Genomic DNA, 22,273 nt, shown 5'->3' on the forward strand with positions numbered 1-22,273 from the left:
AGGGTTAGCCATTTTTAGCATTATCAGTTGATAACACATTACACTGCATTTTGCACATAAAAACACCATAGCAACATGTCCACTGATAGAAGTTGGATGGGACCTTTGTTCTACAAATGATGTATCAAACATTTACTAACTGCAGCAGTGACAAGACTAAGAGACTACAGCCATGCTAACAGAGCTGTGAAGCTGTGGTTAGATGTAGTGGCACTTTGAGCTAACGTCAGCTTGCTAAAATGCATGTTGTTTACAATGCTCACAATCATAGTGTTTCATTTCATTTCATATGTGCAGATATGCTCATTAGTACTAAACACAAAGTCCAGCTGAGGCAGGTTGTGCAGGTATTTGGTGATAAACCACAGTATTGGACAAGTAAAAATTTCGACCTGATGAAAAGTCTAGGGATCACCAAAGTTATTATTATTCCTCCTGAGGGGAATAAATCTCTACACCAAATTTCAAGGCAACCCAGTGGTTGTTGAGACAGTTCACTCAGTTGTCACTTAACTTGTGTCAACTTCATAGTGGCACAACATGAAAAGTCATTAGGTCACCAAAGTTATTAGAATTTATCCTCCGGGCACCGTGAGCATCTGTCAAAAATTTCATGGCAATCTATCTAACATTTGTTGAAATATTTCAGCGTGTAACAAAAATGATGGACTGAGTAGACTGACAGATATTGCTATCCCTAGAGCTATGATGCTAGCATGGCTAAAAAAAAAATTAAAAATATCTAACCTTTTTCTGTTCCTCATGGGATGTCTCCACCACTCGTTTTCCCTGTTGATTTAATAGACAAGTGTGAAATAGGAGAAATTTAAAATGGGTGAAAACCAGCACAGTATTGTGAAGCTCTGACTGTAGTAGACAAATCTTCAATGCACAATTTTCATCCAATTCCAATGAACCCCAAGGCATGAGGTGGTGTGTCCTTTGTCTAACAAGGCAGAAAGGTGGTGAAGAGTTCATAATCCCTTCAAAAGCCTACAATTATTGTTGGCTTTTCGGTTTTAGTTGCCCAACCTTCTTTAATTGGCACTGGCTGATATTGTAGAGATCTTTTTTCTTTTTTTTTAACGTTGGCCTTGAAGTTCATATTATGACAAGCCTGTCGATCAGGTAAGGGTGTCCCTTTTTCCACCTTCATATTGTCTTAAAGGTCCAGTGTGTAGGATTTAGGATGTATTGACAGAAATGGAATATAATATATTAACTATGTTTTCTTTCGTGTACAATCACCTAAAAATAAGAATCATTGTGTTTTTGTAACCTTTAAATGGACTGATAATATCTACATATTGAGCGGGTCGTTGCCCACTGAGATCGCCACGTTGCACCCCCATGTTTCTACAGTAGCCCAGAATGGACTACTAAACACTGGTTCTAGATGGGGCCATTTGTATTTTTGCTTCAGCCACTGACGTTAGTGGCCCCTCCATGACAAGCCAAACAGTGTTGGAAAACACTGAATTTTAATGTGAATCTGTGTTATTCAGTGTTTTCATTTATTCAAATAATTTGGGACTGTTTGTTGTAGATGTTGGGAGCTCTGCAGATAATTTGGCCCCAGGTAAAAACCTCCTGAACATCTGGATCTTAAATTAAGAGTTAAGAAAAAAGGTGAGCATACATTAGTAGGTACTGGTCGAGTGGCCGGTCTGTGACAAGCCAAACCGCATTGGAGAAACACTAATTTGAAAAGTGACACTGCTTTATTGAGTGTTTTGACTGGTTTCAATCACTTTTTCCAATTGGTTTGGGGAGAGGGAGACCTCTGTGGATAATTTGGCTCCTTGTAAAAACCTCCTGAATGATGAAAAGTGAAGGAATCCTCCACATTTGGCACATGGCAGAATTGTTAGCTGGTTGCAGTCTGCAGCCCTTACCACTAGATGCCACTAAATTCTATACACTGCTCCTTTGATTGAGCAACAATTTTAAAAAATACTACCATTTCACACACGACTACAAGTGAAACTAGTTATTGAAACCTTGAGATATTGGGAAAAAAGTAGTATTTCTAGAGATACGTTGGAGGTTTTGTCCATTGAATTCAATAAAGTCAAAGGCTCTAACATCAGAAGGTACTTTCACGCTGGCTTTCACACTCGCAGCTTGATCTAAAGCACTTTCCAGATGTCAGTCAAACACAGTCCTCATACATGGATTTTCTACTTTTGGTCTCAGGTCCCTCTCAAAGTCTTTCTTCCAAACAAATCAGCAATATATAAACTCATTTCTTACTTTTTACCTGGCAGACCTGTTGGACATTAAAAGTTTCAAATAAACATTCCTCAGGTCGAATATCTATTTTGCTGTAGGGATCAATGATTAGTTTAAGTAATGCAAGCTCACATACTTATTGTTAGTGCTAAAGCGCATCCAGTCATGCAACCACACAGTCACAATTTAGCAGTGCACTGAATTCAGCTCTGACAGAGAGAAGGCAGCCAGAGCAGACGTGACTCTGTCTGCTGCCTTGATTCTGCGCTATCATCTTATTTCCCCTGCTGGTCGTCATTTATTGGGGCTTCATAAAGACAGAACGAGCGAGATCTCAGCCAGCCAGTATTAACCGCCAAGCATCCTCCGAGACAACCAAAGTCAACTCTCTCTACTGTTTTCAACACCACTGTCCTTCTTACCTCTTGTTGCTCTTTCTTTTATCCGAATCCCCTCTCTCTACCTCCTGTTATGCTCTTCTCCTCTCCGGAGAAACAGAGGAGTCTTATCGCAGTTTAATCTCCAGCTGAGAGTCGGTGGTGTGGGGCCCAAACCAATGTGACTTTGCCGTTTATTCTGTGTCAGGGCATCTAAGAGGACGGCTGAGTGTTTGTGTTGAGAGTGGCCGGGGTGATTGAATTGCCAGAAAAGCCTCTGGGCGCAGAAAGAAGAGAGAGAGAGAGAAGAGGAAAATAAAAGAGAGCCAGGGTGATTTTTCACAACAAGCACAATTCAAACATGGTAATCTGATGCCCTGAGATACTCGAACACATAGCCAGACATATGGGCTGCAGGCGATGGGAGGTGGTGTCTGCTGTCTGTGAGAGTGCGTGCAACCCGTAGCTTTATCTGAACACTGCTGTGCTCTACCTACTGTGACAACTGCTTCAGCAGGGAATCCAAATCATATGCAAGAGGCAAATTAAAGGAGAGGATGGAGAGAAGGAGAGGAGAGGGAGAGGGAGAGAAACTCCTGTGGAAACTCAGTCTGCCTCTCTGAAGGACCACAGTAGGAAGAGAGAAAGGAAAAAAACATCAGAGAAACTGAAGAAAGATTTGGAGAAAAAAAGAAACTGGGAAGAAAAGAGAAATAATTGCAAATGCTACAGTCTGCCTTCTGCCCATCCTCAGCTTGAAACCTCACCATGCAAAGGAAAAAATAGGAGCCAGAGTCGGAAATGGCCCCACAGGTGGAGGAAGGAAGAAGAAAAAAAGAAGCACTTAGGATAATAAAGAGAGGTCAATCCCATTCAGAACAAAGACAAGGCGTCTGTGATATCCAGGTCAGATTCTCTCCGGAGGTCTGAATCTCTCCTCTTTATGTTTTCGTAATGGGCTTTTTAATTTGATTGATGGGTTGCCTGTCAAATCGTCTTGTTCCCTAGGGGAGGCCTCGACACATTTTAAATGTTACATTTTCCAACTGGTTATGGACAGTCTGAGAGACGTGAGGAGAGAACAGGACTTGATCCGTTTTGATATCATTTGCTCTGGGAAGGACAGATGAAGAGAAAGAGCATTAGACATAAGTGACAAGATCAAAGCAGCGTCTGAAAGCATAATAGACAGTCATGTGCTTTAAAGTGAACTGTATGCAGAGATTTTGGACACTTATGAATCTGTGTCATTTTGCGTCATTGCTTACAGGTATAGAGTACAAGAATGACAATTTTTGCATCAATAAGAAAGAGCTCAGTTTTTGTGGGATTGTAAAGAGAAAGCCGTATGTATGCCATGGTGACAAATTGGAAGGATTCCCACAGTCACAACTTTTGCATTCACATCATCTGACAACTGAAAGAAAGTTGTTTAATGGCAGAGTATGTCAGTTGAGGGCTAAGAAGAGTGTGTACTGACAAAATGACAATATATCAATTTAAACTGGGTTTAATTACATTGATGAACCAAGGACTTGAGCTGATGTGAGGCATCACCGTTTGCTTATCTTTCATCAAAAGCCAAGTTCTATGTATTGGTTTCCTAGTTGTTATTATGACTTAGATTTGACATGAATGCCGTTTAAGAATAAAATAAAACTTATAATTACAACATCTCCAGTATAATGCGAGCCTGGCATAAAAACAGATGTACAAATAGCTATAAAAGCTGCTCAGTGCGTGAGGCCGGAAAAGCTTGATTTTACTGTATGAAATGACCTGAATCTTTTGCATTGTGGTGACTATAGGACAAGCGCACTTATGGCAGCAGAGTGGCTTGCTACTGGTTTTACTGTACAAAATTGGATGGCAATTCATCCAGCAGTTGTCAAGATATTTCAGTCTGGACCAAAGTGGTAGACTGGCTGACAGACTGGTATTGCCCGACGAGCCACGCAGCCAGTGAGGCACACAGGACATGGAAAGAAAAGATAAAGAAAAGTTCAAAACAAGTACATGCATATGCATTTTATCATCAATCGGTGTTTTTTGGCTATATTTTGTCCACACAGTGAAATATTATATTTTTGAGATTTATGATGATCTATCTGTTTTGAAAATTTTTTACAGTATATGCAAAATTGATGGAACGCGGAGATTCTGAAGCACATTTTCGATCACATCATTACTGCAACACAGCAGGCATATCTGACAGTGTCATTTAAGGATTCACTGGTCTGGCACTCACTGGGACAATTTCAGTCTTTTGACACGGATGGGAAAGTGAGCGGATATGGATGGGTGATTGTACTCTTGAAACTGAGCTTTGCATCTTCAGGAAGGGATTTCTGACAGTAAAGTCTGCAAAGTAAAGCCTTATTATCATATTCTTTCTTATCTTTGTCAATGTCCTCATCAGTATCACTGTGGTAAGAAAAGAGGGGAAATCAAACTGAAGCAGTAGTTTTTGCTTTACCAGAATGCAGGGAGTACAATAATATTTAAGTCTCATATGTACTGCTTTTGATCTTTCAAGTTCTCTTGTGGTGACGTGCACTCGAGATAAACCTAAAACTTGTTAGAACTTTCAAATCCACAACTTTATATTATACAGAGAAGGGGAATGGGAATGAAAACATCAGACGAGACAGATTTAGCAAAAAACATGTTTAATCTCTCCTTGATGCGTGTCTATTTACACGTAATAAATCTGCAAAATAGGAAAGAGCAGGATATTTACACGGGCGTGAAACAGCCAAAACCTGTCACAGCAGCTTCAAGTCTGAAACTCTTAAAAAGGTATCAGAATTCATAAAGTATTAAAACTCTTTAAGATATTTTTTTCTTTCTACCTCTCTCTTCTTTAATCTGTGTGTGAAGGCTTTTTACATCCTATGCTCCTGCTCTGAAATGTTCTTTAATCAAAGTGAACTCAGCAGGTGAGGAAGCTTGAGAGAACTGGAGGGATGAGAAACTTACGGAAACTTGAGTCCTGCTGTTTGGGGAGGGGTTAAAAAATGGCACATGAGGGGAAGTATTAAGGTTGTATGTCGGTGTGTCTGTGAGGGTCTGAGGAGGTGTCATGTTGGAGGGTGCAGCCCATACTGAAAATATATGTATGTTTGAGAAACACTTCAGAGTACATTAGAATGATGGCTTTAGCATATACCAAAAATGGTGTGATTTCCTGATTTTTTGTTGGGTTTTGTTTAGGAATAGTTTTGCAAAATGCCCCGATTCTCGCTCTTGCTGAGATTTTTATGAGAAAAAAGATACTATTCTCATGTGTTTACGCTAAATATGACACTAGGATACACTTAGCTTAGCTTAAGAGAATGTCTAGATGCATTGTAAAACAGCTAGCCTGGCTATGTTTAAAAGGGGAACAAACAAGATATCGTGTGTTAATTCGCTCGCACCTAATTACCCTAGGTGAATTTGTTAACCTTTGGACAAAGCGAAACTAACCGTGTTTTGCTGCCTCCAGGCTTTTTGCTCAACTAAGCTAACTGTAGCCACGCTCTAGCTTCACACTTAATGGACAGACATGAGAGTGGTGTCAATCATCTTGTTAACTCTTGGCAAGAAAGTGAATAAGCACTTGTACTTTTCTGATAATTGGCTTATTTACATTGTTTTTGAGAATGACATGATAACAATATCAATGTTTAGTCTGCATGGTGAATGCAGAGCTGGAATTATGACATAAATAGCTTAGCTCAGCTGAGTATAAAGGCTGAAGCAAAGTACAAGAGTGAACATACCAGCAACCTTAAAGCTATTAATTAATCTATTAAATAAACATGATGATTATTGAGGGATTACTGGAGGTTTTTCTCACTGTGTGCACTGTCACTGCAGTCACTGTGTGCATGCTACTCTCCGATGTGATCTCAATGAAATTTGAGAAATAACCATAACCTGTTAACACCACACTACGTGTTGATGGCAGGTAAATGTGTGATTTTACGTGGTGGCGGCATGATTGGGAATACCAAAACTACTTGGTTGGTTTTAGAAAAAGATTTTTGCTTTTGGTTAAAATAACTAAATTTCTTAAATATGGGGCGTCATGTAAGTACATCATAAAGTGACGAACTGTGTCATGTTAGGTGACGTGAAGTTACTTAATAGACACAAGTATATTAAGTTAAGGTAAAATTAAGGCAATGATGACTTTTAGTTTCACACAGGACAAGAATAGCAGTCTCCTGAGTGAAAGTCCTGTGCTTGTTTGACCCATCCACCACCCCAAAATCCTCCTTACCTAGATGTTCTTGCTCTTTATCCTACCTATGTGATCGTAACATTAACTACCGCCCATTGTGTAATGTTGCTGAACAAAGGAATTTGTGTGCCCACAATGACAAAGGATCCTAATTGAGTTTTCAATGGCATTGTTGCTACAGTGAGAGCATGTAATTTTAACACATTACATGCCACCACCATGATGTGGTATAGTTTGTGAGACCAGATTCTCCTCCAAAACCACAAAATATTTTTACATGAGATATAATTTGTTCACTGCACTAGTTTCAGGGCTGTTGGTAGTTCTCCCTATGAACAGACCAGCCTAGCCCTTTCCCTTTTCCACGCTAAACTAGGCTTAACACATCTAGATATGAGATTAGTATCAACCTTCTAATCTCAGTCTCACAGAGAAAGCAAATAAGCATATTTCTCAAAATATTCCATTATTTCTTTAAGTTCAAAATACAATTTAAATTTTTTTTAAAAAAATGGTACTTTTAAATGCATGTTTTTGTCCATTTTTTGACTCACACTCTTAAAGTAAGTGGAAAAACACATAATTTTCAGTATGGGAAGAGGCTGACAAGGCACAGTGAACAGTTCTGCGTCGGTCAATCACCAAGAGAATCACTCCCTCCACCTCTTTCCTTCTCTCACTCCACCCTCCTTCTTTCTCCTTCATCACTGTCTTTTTCTATGTGGAAGTCGAGCGCCACAGATGCAACGGAATGGAAAATGAGGCGGTACCATGGCCTTCAAAGCACTTCCTCTGCCTTGCCCAAGTCTTTTCATCTTTTACCCCAACAAGTGGTGAAGCAGAAAACAAGAAGCAAAACTAAGAAACAAAAGCACCAGAGACCAAATGGGCCTACTCCCGCCATCTTGCTAAACTTTTTTTCTCTCTTTTTTCTCCACTAACTAAGCCTCATTACGATTTCCACATCACTAAAAATCATCTTCACAAGTCTTCATCAAAAGAACAATTGAGCCAGTGAATAGCAGTCAAAATCACTATAGAGGTCCACATGCGCAAACTGCTTCAGTCATTCATTCAAATTAAACAAAATGTGTTAATGAGTCTCTGTACATGGAAGTAACATTGCCTCAATTTCACCATTCATCAAGAATAAAGACAAACACTAAATACCCCCAATGATGGGGTATTTAAATGACTATAACTGAGTGCTATGCTGTGGAAGAACTGAAAAGCAGATGGATCAAAGATAATCTCCTGTCATGGAGTTTTTCTTCTAATGTGAATGAATGAAACTTTGGTCAGCCGCCCTGTATGTTGTTTTACCCTGTGTAGATTAGTGGTTCAAGTATTGAAGCACATACAGCACGTTTCATTCTGTTGAGACACAAATTTGCCAGCATCTTAATGACAACTTCTGGCTAATATCTAAAGATTTTGGATTTTTAAAGGGTTTCCTAAATGTATCAAGGGTAATGTACTTATTTTAAACTCAAGAGTTTGGTGTGTGTAAGGTTTGAATACAGGTCTGGTAAGTATATTTGAAAAATAGGGAATACTCTGACAAAATAAGGATAAGCTAACTTTAAGGGGTAACTAGGTTTGCTATATTTTTTTCGCCATGAAGTGACAAGTGCACTGTTGGCCATGTTGGAGGTACTCAAGTCTTGGGCAATGGCCCTCAGGATTTTGCAAGCTGCTTTGTCATTGCTGTGGCCTAACATGCCTCATATCACATCAGCTTTTCTAAAAAAAATTCTGTGTTTGCGTTACAGTGCTGCTAACACAGACAACGAAATGGCTCGACTCAGTCATTAAACCAGTTCATAAACGTTGGATAATGTTAGCTGTGTGACGGTAACAGTTATCCCAGTCACCATGTGTGTGAAAGCAGCAGTCTCATGTTAAACAGAGAGAAAGAAAGTGAGGGGCTGAGTGGATCAATACGCTGTTTGCGGCTGTACAATGAAATGAGTTAAATTTGTGGTGAAGTTGCAGTGATCGGACAAAATTGCAAGGCTGTGCAGAATTCTGGGGGACTGGCTGGATATGTGTTAACTGTTCCTGGAAAATCCTGGAGGGACTGTCATCTGCAGTAGCTAACATTAGCTAATAGCTAACTAGCTGGGACCTAACAGCACCTCAGGTTTACATTGTAACAAGAAATAATAATTCAGGTTATATCAGTCTCATTCTTGCCATAACTTCATTATTTTCGCCAATGTTAAAGCGTGTGGCTTAGATTGGAGGAATTGCTGCTAAAAGACACAATCCAAACAGCCCAAGGGATGCATTCACAACAAATGTAAATGACTGAAACTCATCAATTGCACCCAGTGCTTTAAGAACAGTTTTGTTTTAAAGGTACAGTGCATAAGAGTTATGTTATATATTGGCATATGGGAGAAGTTTCAGTCGGTTGCAATCTGCAACCTTGCCACTAGATGGCACTAAATTTTACACACTACACTTTTAAAACATTGACTGTATATGTTTATTCTTAGCTATACAATTTTGCAACCGTGACATACAGCATGTTAGAGCAGCATTAATAAAATGCTGCATATCATACTTGTAAGTACAGTTTAAAAAAATATGTACTGTATATGTATGTTTTTCAGGGTTGGCTTTTTCAAAGTTACAATAATTACTTGAACTTGAGTGTGCCATCACAGAACAAGATATTTGTTTGTGCTACCTATATTAAAATTTGCATGTACCAGGAGTGCCTTGGTAGCTTGACAGGAGATGCCATATAAATACAACATCTCTGGTTTAGATTTTGGCCTTGGGCCCTTTGTTGCATGTCACATCCCTCTCTTGCTCCTATTTCTACACTGCCCTTTGTCAAATAAGGGCAAATGCCATCAGAATAACATAAATATATTAAAAAAAAAAAACTAAAATAGTTTTCTTTCGATACACTGGATTGTATGGAAGAGCAGCACTCCCTGCAACCAAAACTATCTATCACCAAGAAAGTAAGCCCAAGTTATGCAACTTTACCTACAAGGCCTTTAACAACAGCCCTGGCCAGCAAGGTTCCTCCTGATGCATCTGCAAAGCTCTGTGCTATCTGACCTAGACTGAAACAGAGGACTGGAGTGCGAGCTGATAAAGGCCTTTCCACTCCGTCACGGGGGAAACAAATCTGATGGAAGCACTGTTGAAGAGGAAGAAAAAGAAAATGAATTTGAGGCGTCTGTAACTGACTCCTTTGTTCTAAAAGGTGAATCTGACACATTTTAACATGCTTTTTATCTGTTTGCTTTCAGACCAAAGAAACTATGATAACAGCGACAAGTAGAGGAGCCTTGACCTCAGCCATCTGATCTGGTTGTGTCTGGTCTGGTGCTCTTCATTTCAGAACAAGCTCTTACAGGATGGATGACACAGTATATATTACCCTGGTTTGTTTTTTTCTAGCCTTTGTGGATAGCTTGATACCATTTTTACGGAGGAAGGAATGTCTCATTTATGAATGTTTTTTTTTGAAGCACTGCAAGGTAAGGTGGAGCAGCACAAATTGGAAAGAAAACATTTAAAGTTTTTTTTTTTTTTTTTTTTGCTCCAATAAAATCACAAAACGAAAAAAGAGAAAGGCCTTCAACTGGTACAAAAACATTTACAGAAATCAAGCTACATGTCTTTATCTTTTTAAAACCACATTCACATTTCAAAAGTGGAACCTTTAGCTTTTAACGTCTTCACTGCGGACTAGAAAACAAGCCAAAAATAAGACAATACTGATTCACCTTCTTCTGCACACCAAAACTGGCCTTCATTTTTGAGGCGCATCTCTGAAAAAATTTTCAGACAAGAGGAGAAGTCTAGAAAACAAGACGTGGAGCACTGTGTGCCAGGGTTCAACTGTTCAAATGACTGCCTCTATCTGCTGCCACAGCATGAGGCTGGCTTCCACAGGAGGGACTTTTGTGTCATCTAAATCAGCTGACCGGGCTTCCATGTATTTGGTTTTTCTAAAACAAACACAAAAAGCACTGTAGGTCGGTTGGCTCACAGACATCACGTCTCTTTACTACCTTTCGAGCCAAAGATGTAGCACACAACGGTCCCCGAAGACCTCATGAAATATAGAAACTGTCTGTAATAGATATTTTTTTTTTTGCCATTTACCTATTTTTAAACTCTCACTTTCGGTCACTAAGCATGACAACATTTTTCATCATAGCACATTTCATCTAACGAAAAGAAGTCTCTTTGCACTAAACGACATTCAAAGTAAAACATGGCACAGGACGACTTTTTCCTTGTGTTTTCATAATTTTTCATCTCGGAAATATCAAATCCTCTCCTCAAACTTATCTTTTGTACATTAAAATGGAAAAAACATTTTTTTCAACTTTTCATTTTGTTTTAAAAACAAAAGGTTTGTATTTATATATCTATATATATATATATATATTCATATATCCTTCTCTCTTTTGATTTAGCTTTGTTGTGCAAATTCAGCAGTAACACAAGTGGCACAGCACTGGGGAGAGGAGACGGTTGGAGGGAAAAAAAACAAATCAAATGCAGTATCAAATCAAATGTTATGAAACTGAAAATGTCCTTTGTTAAACTACAGTGGGGGTTCTTGTTGATCAACAGTTGGAGAGTCACTACTGGAGGAAGAGCTTCCCTGCAAAGTCCTTCCTCCTGGTCGCCCTGCATGTGTTGCCAAGCATCCACCCTGCTGTAGCGTCTCTGAGCGACACACTGATTCCCTCCCAGGTCCATGGCTGCTGCTCTGTCCCTGACCTCTGACCTCTCTGTAGAGGACAGCAACAGAAATGAGAAATTCCTTACAGGGATCAAGTATCGCAATAATATATCCTGGATTTGTATTGGCTCACAGTCTGAACCTTTCAGCTCCAGCCAGATGAGTTTTTGGTCACCAGTGTGCATGTACCGGTCCTGATTGTGGCCAAAGTACCCAACTGCTGCTCCTCTAGGACTTGAGGTGTGATGAGGGCCTTGATGAAAGCAAATGCTCTCCTTGAACCGAGGCCCATATCGACTGAGGCTGAGGGTGCGCTTGATTTGGTAGTTAAGGGCTGGGGTGGGTGGCTCAGGAAAAAAAAAAAAAAAAAAAAAAAAAGCCAACCCGGCCGGCGGCGGCCTTAGTTCCAATATGTCTCTCCAGTGTGCTGCTGCTGCTGGGTGCCTGTGTCCTTGCAGTCTTTTCCTGCTTCTGTTGTTCGTGAGGGTGATAACGGCAGACTTCAAACGTTGAGGGTCAAAAATGTCATGGGGTTGTCAGGGAAGGCGTGTTGGTTGACCAGTTCTCCCCTAGCCTAGGTGCGCTGTTGGCCAGTCCTCAGCTAGCCAGCGCCATGGTGTCGATGACCTGCTCCAGCTTGCCGCGTAGCCGCTGTCTGCGCGACTGCTCGTCCTTCTGTAACGCCGACAGGATCTGAAGACAAATACGGAGGATGATTAAGCTACATCATCACACCTCAGTCACTTAGAGCATGCAGCAAAGCATACTGGGTGCTTCTATTAAACCTGAATGTGCTGGTGCAGGTACACCAGCTCTTGGGGAGAAAAAAATGCTCTGATGCTGATTTCAGTGTCCCTGTTAGTGATTACATTTCAAACTGATGCTGACAGCATGGACAGGGTTTGGTGGGGCAGGTGTGAGGGCGAGCGGGATGTCTATAATGGCATGTAAATGGCCATTGAGAGTGTGCACAGGAGTGTGTGTGTCTGTGTCCTGTTAAGTGTGATATGAACGGGGGAGGGAAGAGCTTCTACTATGTGAGAAAAAATACTGTGTTTATGTGTGCAGCATTTGCCTTCCTGGTGCATCATCTAGTTAATGTGTTTATGTGCATTAGCATGTGTCTGTGAGCATGTTAAGCACTTCTGTATATGTTTATGCCTGTGTGTGTGTGTGTGTGTGTTTGTGCGCGTAAGGTCATGGCATGTGTTAGAGGCGATGGGGACTGTGCAGCTGCCTACATCTGGATAATAGGCTGTAATGAAGGGGAGCAGTTAGTTTGAATGGAGCCAGCTGCAACCAGCCAGACTACTGTAATACTGTTGCCATGGAGGGAGGAGGAGGAAGGAGAGGAAGAGGCTGAGGTATGTTGTCTTCCACCAAATAAAAGGATGATAAAGTTGGGGAAAGCAGAGTTTGATGGGCACATACATGCTTAGCAATAAAGGTGCTAACTAGAACCATATAGGGTTATTCATCTTGTCTCCATAGGAGAGACCTTTTTGGTTTCTGGCAGAACCTTTTAAAAAGGAAAGTAGAACCTTTCAGAAACTTTCCACACTCTTGGAAATATAAAAATACGTAGAAAATACCTTGGAAATACCTAGAACTCTATGTGAAAGGTTTGACCCAGAAAATCCTGTGAGAGGTTCTACAGAGAACCCTTCTAGGGTTTAATGGTGTCACCCATGTATGTTTATGTCCAAAACAGGTAAACAATTGACTATTGCATGGCATGAAGTAAATATAAGTAAATATAAACAATGGCGGAAAACAAGTAAAAATAACTAATTTAACAGATTCCAGATACATACATCTGAAACAACTTGGTATGAAAAGGGTTCTTAATGAAATCCTCAGTTTTGCAAAGAACCCACGATGAGCCCATTCTTCAAAGCAGGTTTTGTTTTTAGAAGCAAATAGGTCTGGGTAGCCCTCAAGGAATTACATTTCTGAAGCCCTTATTTCCAAGTGTTGACTATAAGAAACAAGATGAGAAGGCTAACAGGGTGGTCAAGGGTGGGATATGAACAAGAGTGAATTATGAGTGTAAAATGTAAAAGGATGGAAAGGAAGAAGGATAATAACCATCTCAGTAATTAATATGTTATATGTTGTTTGTTTAATCCTTACAGTAAACAACACACTTATCACAAACTTATCTGCCCACCTATTTCTCAGCAAGTGCAGTGACTTCCATGTGTCTTGTCGTCCCTGTGAGGTTGCCAGGCAACCAGATAAAACTCCAAGAGGTCATTGAGTACGACCAAGAAAATTAAAAAAAAAAAATTTCCCTCTACTTTAGTTTTTTATAACAGGACATATTAAAAGTGGTATCAATCCAGCTAAAACCTAACTGTTAGCAAGAGAGTGAATCAGCATATTTCCCAAAATTTAAAACTATGGACTTACAGGGAAACCTTGCCGATTTTGCATCATGACAATGTGGGTAGTATGTTTCAATGAACTGTGGTAAACTTTCCTCTATCTTGGCAGCACCTAAATATCTCTTCTCATTAGCCAGCGAAAATCTGTCACAGGAGGTGCTTTAGGGCTGTTGCTCAAACTTCATTGTGCTTCCCCATTTTTTAATGCTGGCCACCACAGATACAAAGAGATAGAGAGACAGAGAGAGAGAGAGAGAGAGAGAGAGAGAGAGAGAGAGAGAGAGAGAGAGAGAGAGACCCCTCTTTTTCTCAGCTTAAACTATAAAACCAAGCAGTGCTGATCAAATATAAACCAATAATCTTTTACTGCATTGCCTGTTTCTTTCCAAAAATGTCTTCAGAAACAAATTTCAGAGGGCAACTCGCATTATGTCGGGGGTATGGGAGCATTTATAGGTCCAGTGTGACTGACCCACTGCGTTCTGTTAGTTGTATGTGTTTGTTCTCTGTTTATGTAGCACCGATTTCAAAGGATTCTGTTCTTTCTACTGCATAAACACCCCAGTTCATTAAAAAAACCTCCATTCCAGAAGAGAGGTACTTTAAAGTCTCTCTGGTGTTGAAGCTTTCTAACTGCCCGTGTACATGAACAATGTCAGAGAAATACCTGTTAAGATGTAAATGTATACAGGATTCCACAGTTCAAATTGAGATCACTCAAATTGCAAGTTTTAATATGTGTATGAAACAGGCATTTCTTTTTTAATACCATCGTAATGCTCATATTTACTTCATACTGACTTCGCTGGTTGCCTGGCAACCTCACGGTGATGCCAAGACTCTGCTGGCTGCAGCTTCATATTTAGCGTATGGAACAGAGTCTGGTATTGATCTTCTCATGTAACTCTGAGCAAGAAAGCAAATAAGAGTATTTCTCAAAATGTCAAACTCTTCCTTTAAAAGATGAAATGCACTGGTGCACACACACACACACACACACACACACACACACACACACACACTCACACACACCTGTTAAAATGTAAATGAATCACGCAGAAGCAGCTGTAGGACATTGTGCATGCAGGTCTCTTCTAATGAAGCTCCATTAGCTCCATAATGTGTAAAGCTCATACCTTAATGTGCATCCTAATGGTGATAATACCTTCCAGCCCCCACCATTGTGGACTGGTTATCAGTGTAATTGAATTAAAATGACCTCATGGTATTAGTCAAAACAGGTAAAAGGGGGAATGACACAGCACACCCTGCTACCGAGTAATTACGACACTCTTTTTCGTTCGATTTGATTCTTCAGTATTCCACATCGGACGGGAGCTCACCTCGTCTTTGTATTTGATAATGTAGGAGTAGATCTCGTGCAGCGCAGACATACTGTTGAACTGGCTGAGGTGCAGGCGCGACTGCTCTGCTAGGTAGGCACTCATGTCCTGATCGCTGATGGCTGGCATACGGGAGATATCGGAGTAATACCTGGAGGAGAGGACAGAAAGAGTTTCCTTTACTGCACCATTTATATTCATCCCAAAACTCGACCTGCTGGCTGGACTTACTGGTTGTTAAAAATTCCAAATGCAAACAGTGGCAGCTGGTGACCAGTCCCCTCACCAGAGGATTTATACAGTTCACATTTCCATTTTTAGGACATTTTGATAGGACAAATGGACATGAGAGCGACATTTTAGCTGCAGCTGAAGAGGAGTGGACTGACTACAGTTAAAAAAATATAAAGGTTAAAGCTTTGTTGAGGGACTGTCAGAAAATTATTAGAAGGGGGTTGTATTTTTTATTATTGCTGAGGGATGACATTTTTTTTGGGAGAGCAGGTAGGGTCTTTCAACTTTGTATCACTCCAGATTTATATTTTATTCAAGTATTCCCCTGTGAGATTCCTCATGTAAATCAAAGAAACGAAAAAAGAAAAAAAGGCAGCCTCCCTGAAGGAAACAGTTGCTTTTGAGTCTTCAACACATCTGCTTATGTGACTGAGAAATCACTCAATAAGATTAATGTTTACTGCAGATCTTTGTAAAGTCTCAAAAGGCACTGAATTCATTCACCCTAAAATTAGGCCTTAATTGGTATAAAAAAATCTCTTAAATCAAGCTTTCAAAAGTCTTAAAATGTTAAGAAGTAGGATTTAATGAATCTTGTTTTTCTGACGTTGCATTGCAAAATCTAGGAATTTCACAGTTTTCTTTTTAAATGACCTTTTGCAATAACTTATACATAGATCAGGAAAATAGAATTTTGTTTGTAGCCGGGATGCTCAGAACAGATGCACGGTCAACTAGCTGGCTTTCACTGTTCTCTGTACAACACTGGGAAATGGATATTCAGACTCAGTGTACTGAATGCAAAATGTTTTTGTCACGATTGGAATAAAGGCGGTGGAATCCCACAGGCAGAGTGGGAAACAAAAAATCGTCAAGAAAACTCACCAACAATCATTGGGTTCATTAGTTCTATTTTACAGTCATCTTGACGAAATAGGCATGATTTATAATAAACACTTGGGGACCCCCCCCCCCCCGTAGGAAACTACCAAAATGAAGCCAAAATATCCCAAGTATGGCCGCTTCCATCTTCAACTGATGACACCATTTAGAGCCAGGCTACAGTATCAAGTTCCCACCCATTCACATGTCTGACCCATCTGTGAGCAGCACACCGACTAGCACACACAAATGTCAATCAAGATGTCAAACTCCCTTTTTACAGTATGAAATAGCTGATTACAACCAAAATGATCAGAAAAACAAACATCAGTGTGATAAGAACTACCTAAAATTACAGAAACCAGTTCTGGGAGACAGTTATTTGATGTGTACTTTGATTTTTTTTTTTGGCCAAAGTCCCATCTGCTAATATAAAAGGGGCAGGCTTTATGACCTATACTGCAGCCAGCCAACAGAGGGTGATCACAACGATTTGGCTTCACATTTGGGGAGCTGTCATGTCATTTATCTTAATTTATCTTAATTTACAGTCATTAGTTGAGATATGACGGTCAATTACACATCTCATCTCATATATATATATATATATATATATATATATATATATATATATATATATATATATATATATATACACACACACACATATATATATATGACTATAGCATCAGCTCATGCAACTGATATACACTTTTACCATTTAGAATTCAGGCTGGGGTGAAAATATTGTGCTCAAGTCCATCAGCAGAAATCCAGCTTTGATGTGTGTCCAGTTGACTTACTTACTGTCTGTGATAACTATTTAGCAGCCCTTTATTCATAAAGCAAGAGTGAAGAGAAAGAGAAGCTTCACCTCCCCTCTCCATCCCAGTTTCCTCATTCTCAATCCTCATTTTTAATACAATCCGCTATTATTTCACTTAGTGAGGTCCATCCGGTTGGAGCAACCACAACAACCTTCACATTATCGACTCAGTGCTGTCGGCTGTATCCAAGGAGCAAAAAGTCCATTGAGAGTAAGGCAGGGGGAAAACAATACAGTATATTAAGAATATATCCCAATATTGAGCTGTACCCGGACCTGTTTGCAGGATCCATATCACAAGGTTTACTGCAGCAGGGCAGGCTGGGGTTGAGTGTGGGTTAGGAGGCATAATAGAAACAAGGTTTAACTGCACCCAATTAACCATCACCTATAAATCCTTATCTCACACTGCCTTCAAATACTCCCAGCGAGCCTCAGGACTTACTGTAGCATATTTGAGTATGATGCTCGAAATAAAGAAATGGACCTTGTACCAGGATAATTGTCTGCTCTTGCTGTAGCAGCCGAAGGGAGGTGAGGATGCACTATGAACGAGTCATTTAAGGTTTAACTAACACAGTTTAAACCAGTTATTTTGGTTTATACATCATTTTTTATCGTTAGCAGTTCATATTCTCTGTTCTTGGCAATCTGGAAAAATCCTGTCTCCTTTATCATCTCTTATACTTGCTGTGGGAGGAGCTGTGATTCCCTTTGCCAAAGCCACTTAGAGACTATTGGACTGTTCCCCAAAAGCAGAAACAACGACTGTGGCAAGCGTCGCTGGTGCATAACTCATCTCGAGTTTAGTTAAACATTCTGGAACTGAATAAAAGATGAAGGGTGAACCAGAGGACATATTTCAGCGAGCCTGTATTTGCAGAGAGAGGGCAAACAGTTGCTACAAATCTGCCTTTCACCTGTGTTATTATTTTCTTTACTGTTGAAGTGGACTTAAAAATCAAAGCAATTTTTTTGTCTTGGACCTGAATTCACATGGCAAGTTTAAAATGTCACAGACAGACCTGGTATTACAGGTATTTTCTACACTCTGTGTAAACTGTATTTTATATTCACAGACCTGCTGCAAGCTGTAATTACAGTACATGATTTCTTTTGCGCTAATTTAATTGAAGCGTGTACTCTGACTCTGGTAACATGCATCAAATGCTAGCAGCAGATAGAGTTCAACCTGTTATGTTCCTTATAGCTTGGTTTCGGCTAAGTAGTTTAGCAGTGTAATTAACTTTGATCTCACCACCTCACTTTTCTCTGAAGACAAGATTAGAGATTCATCAGCCTTTCCAGCTTCCAACTCATATCAAACTTTTTCCACTAAGCATTTAGAACTGTGGATATGCTGTTTCTTCTAGTTTAATATGTCAGTTTGTCTGCGTTCAACTTGGACTTACCTCTCTACCCAGTTCTTGTAGTTGGGGATGTCTTTAGCGTATAGAAGCTTATTTGAAGGCGAATCTTTTCCTAGTTTGTGCTCTGACGTTGAACAGGAGTCCATGAAGGTCTGGGCCACCACAGACAAACAGGCGTCCGTGATGCTGTTCTTATGGATGTCAAATACAAACTGGGGGTTCTTGATGACGTTCACCCAGAACCGCAGAGGAAGACTGGAGAGGAAATACGGGATACAAATTAGACATTTTTTTTAAGAAGCATTAACCGGAACATAACAAAATATAACCTGGAAATGTCCTGTATTTATGTCTGTCTTATGTTCTTTTTCCAAGAAAATTAGAAAGTGTACATAGGTTTTTTTTAACACAACTAAACCTGCTAAAAACAGGCTTTCTCTTTGCTAGTAGACCAGAGCTATGTTCACAGCTGTGCAACACAAGCATGCCTTTCTGTTTGTGTGTTTTAAATGGGGTTTTTTTTTGGCACATGTTTGACGTCAAAGACAGGCTGGAAAACAGATTAGTACACAGTAGAAAGAAGCATGTATAGAGGCCTAAGAAAACATTGACTTTTTATATCCCATTCATATCCAGTCTCTCCAAACTCAGTGCAGACTAATTTGGAATAATGACAAGCCATAAAACAGGAGAGCCTCTTGAAACAGGTAAGTGTACAGAAAAGAGTGTCCTCTCTGGTGAAGGGCATGAACAAATCTAGAACAAACAAGAAGGAACCAAACTGTATGAAGAAGGCCAGACACTGACATGTGTAAAAGAAGTAATAGTTTTTAATCATGTTCTACCTTTAGAACTTACCAATATAATAAAGGTATTTAAACTTTTTTCCTAAAGTCAAATGCCTTAACTCCTTCCAATTTTTTCCTGATTTGGAATGATGTCTGAGCACTGCTTGGGTGGAAACAGTTGTATTTTGTGGTGGTGCATCATTGTATCCTGCTGGTTAACGGGCTGATTTTGAATGTGTTCACCCAAGTATTGTGTTTCCATCAATGTAGATCAGAGCTGAAGTCGATAAATACCTGTGACTGGTGTGAATGCAAATTTTTACCTTTGCAATTGCATTTAAAAGGTAGATGAAGTGTTGGTATTTTTTTTCTACAATGGGAAGGGGTTTTATAAAACATTACTTGAAGTGATTGAGTACTTTGTTTTGGTTACTTAATTGACCATTGCTCATATTACACCACTTTGTGCATTAAAGCTTTTCCTTGTTTGTTTTGTAATAATCTTGCTCAGTAGGTGCCATGGCACTCAGGCAATGTATCAGATTACTGCTAACAAAATGTACTTGGTCACAACTTTTAAAAAAGTTCACCTAAATTCTGTGCAAATACAGCAAAACCTGTTAATGAAATAAATGCAAATAAATAATCTATAGGAATAATTTGCAGTTCCAGTCTGAAGATGTTATTAAATCATTGTGGAAATTTTAACGAAGCACCCGACACAGCAACTCTTTTAGTTCTCTGTGCATTTTGCAGACCGAGATTTATTGATTTAATATAACACTTTGGTATGCAGTGTTGTTCACAATGATATTTGCTTTCCAGACATGGGCAGATGGGGTATATAACATCACCATTAACACTATGTGCTGTTATTAATACACTCATTAACAAGGCCGTTAGAACACACTTTGATAAATGGTTCCATTGTCCATCAGTAATTAGCCAGCCCCCAGGAATGCAGTGTTTTGGGGGGAAATAACAACAGTTGGATCTGCAGGTCATACAGTGTCTAACCCTGAAAAACTGAACATGATATAATAACCAAAAAAAAAAACAAATGAAAAACTACCCTAAAAGTAGTTTGTAGTCTCGATTCTTTTCTTTAACTATTAATTGTTTGTTCAATCAAATGTCAGAAAATAAAGTGATAAATGGCCACTGAAAAGTCCAAAGTGATGTCACAAATTGCTTGTTTTGGCTGATCAACACTCGAAGTAGATGCTACATAAGATAAATTTATATGTCTGGAAAGTTAACCAGGCTCAGCCAGGGAGAGACGCTAATGTAAATGTCATGATGGCCAAAGTAAAGATCTGTATTTGCTAGAGATGAAATTTTAATCAGATTGAACAGGTTGCCACCTTGAAACAGTCTCCAGTTTCCATAATACAGTGCACCAGTGGTAATTTTCATGTACCTAGCTATACCTGAAAGGAGAGTAGCTCTTTCACTTACCAGTTGCTCTTCCAGGTATGTCGTACGTCATAGTCTGTAATGGAGTGTTTGTCGGCCTGCTCGTCCAGGAAGTCGAACATGTACTTAATGGCTAGCGGCAGTGCGCTGCCTCTGTGGGCCGTGCTAAAGATGGTCTCAAACAGGTCATCAACAAACTTCTGTAACGTACCCTGAATGGAAGGACAAGGATAGAGAGAAACATGAGAATTTCAAAAGAAGGTTCAGTGTGTAGGATCTACGGGCATATATTGGTAGAAATGGAATATAATGTTCACAACTGTGTTTTTTTTTGGTTTATAATCACCTAAAACTATAAATCCTTGTATCTTGAACAAACCAAATACTGACTGTAGACAGAGCCAATCATGTCTTTATTTCAGCCACCATACTTTTCCTAAATGCTTGGCACATGGGAGAAGATTCAGTTTGTTGCAGTCTGCAACCTCACCTCTAGATGGCACTAAATCCTGCACATTCGACCTTTAAACTATTATTTAAATTACGCTTTCATCCAAGTTTGTTTTTATGGTGTTGTTTTAATGGTTCTTTAAACTGTTCTTAGCGAGTTTTAATATGGGACGGTGCTGTTTTTATCTATGGATTTATTTTACAGGAATGTATTTGCTGTGTATTGGTAATTAGTGTTGGTTGGTTGGTTTGGATGTGAGCACTTAAATTTCTATGTTTTTTTATGGATGACTAAATTCAGTCTTGAGTTGACAAGGCATATAAACAGCATCAAATGGTCATTATACATTGAACTGTTCTATCCGTTGTAACTGTTTTGTGCACACAGTGGTTTGAAATGGCTGAGTGGCCTTGCACATCATGGTTTTAAATTGTTCGATATAAGATACACTTGGGATCTCAAGTCTGAAAAGCATTTTGCAGTAGTTTGTCTCTTATTTCTTTTGACATTTCAATACAGGTGATATTGGCTTATTATGGCAACTCACTTTGACCACTGTTTTTAATGGTTTTATAGTTTGGTTTTATTACTTATATTGATTTTGGTCATTCTTGTGTAGAGCATTTTTGTGCTGGTACTCATAATCAGTCCACACAACGCCATCCTCAAAAACACCTCCAAAAATCATATATACTTAAATTTTAAGTCTAGTCACTCATTAGAAGAGAAAATGATTTTATGACACTTCAGAGTGAAGGTAGAGATGACAATAAACACAGTTTCACTGTGTTGTGTGACAGAATATAGTGTTCCATTTCCAGCCACTTGTATCCCGATCACCTGAATGGGCCATAAGTGTGTACATTTTTAGAATAAATGGCCCCAGTGGGAATCACAGTGATAACTCGGGCTCTGTGACTGCCTCGCTTTGCCCACTGAGCTCTGCAGAGTCACAAACAGGAACCCCGGCTCTCGGATTCGGATGGTGCATTCCTCCAATGACAACGCTTCAACAT

General features: G+C 39.5%; 1 protein-coding gene across 2 annotated transcripts in view; it reads right to left on the bottom strand.

The window, feature by feature from the left end:
• Positions 1-5,261: 5,261 nt before the first annotated feature.
• LOC121946885 (plexin-A1-like) overlaps positions 5,262-22,273 on the bottom strand; it is a 377,140-nt gene continuing 360,128 nt past the window's right edge. For both annotated transcript variants that reach the window (XM_088082491.1, XM_088082493.1), the window contains exons 33-36: positions 20,849-21,018; positions 18,645-18,857; positions 15,291-15,441; positions 5,262-12,253 (exon numbers count right to left, since the gene is read on the bottom strand). In XM_088082491.1, the coding sequence (XP_087938617.1) occupies positions 12,158-12,253; positions 15,291-15,441; positions 18,645-18,857; positions 20,849-21,018 (630 nt within the window). In that variant the 3' untranslated portion in view covers positions 5,262-12,157. The remainder of the gene's footprint in view (positions 12,254-15,290; positions 15,442-18,644; positions 18,858-20,848; positions 21,019-22,273) is intronic.

This window comes from Plectropomus leopardus, chromosome 9, assembly GCF_026936395.1.
Source record: "Plectropomus leopardus strain MGB_pleo_1.0 chromosome 9, ASM2693639v1, whole genome shotgun sequence".
NCBI lineage: Eukaryota > Metazoa > Chordata > Actinopteri > Perciformes > Serranidae > Plectropomus > Plectropomus leopardus.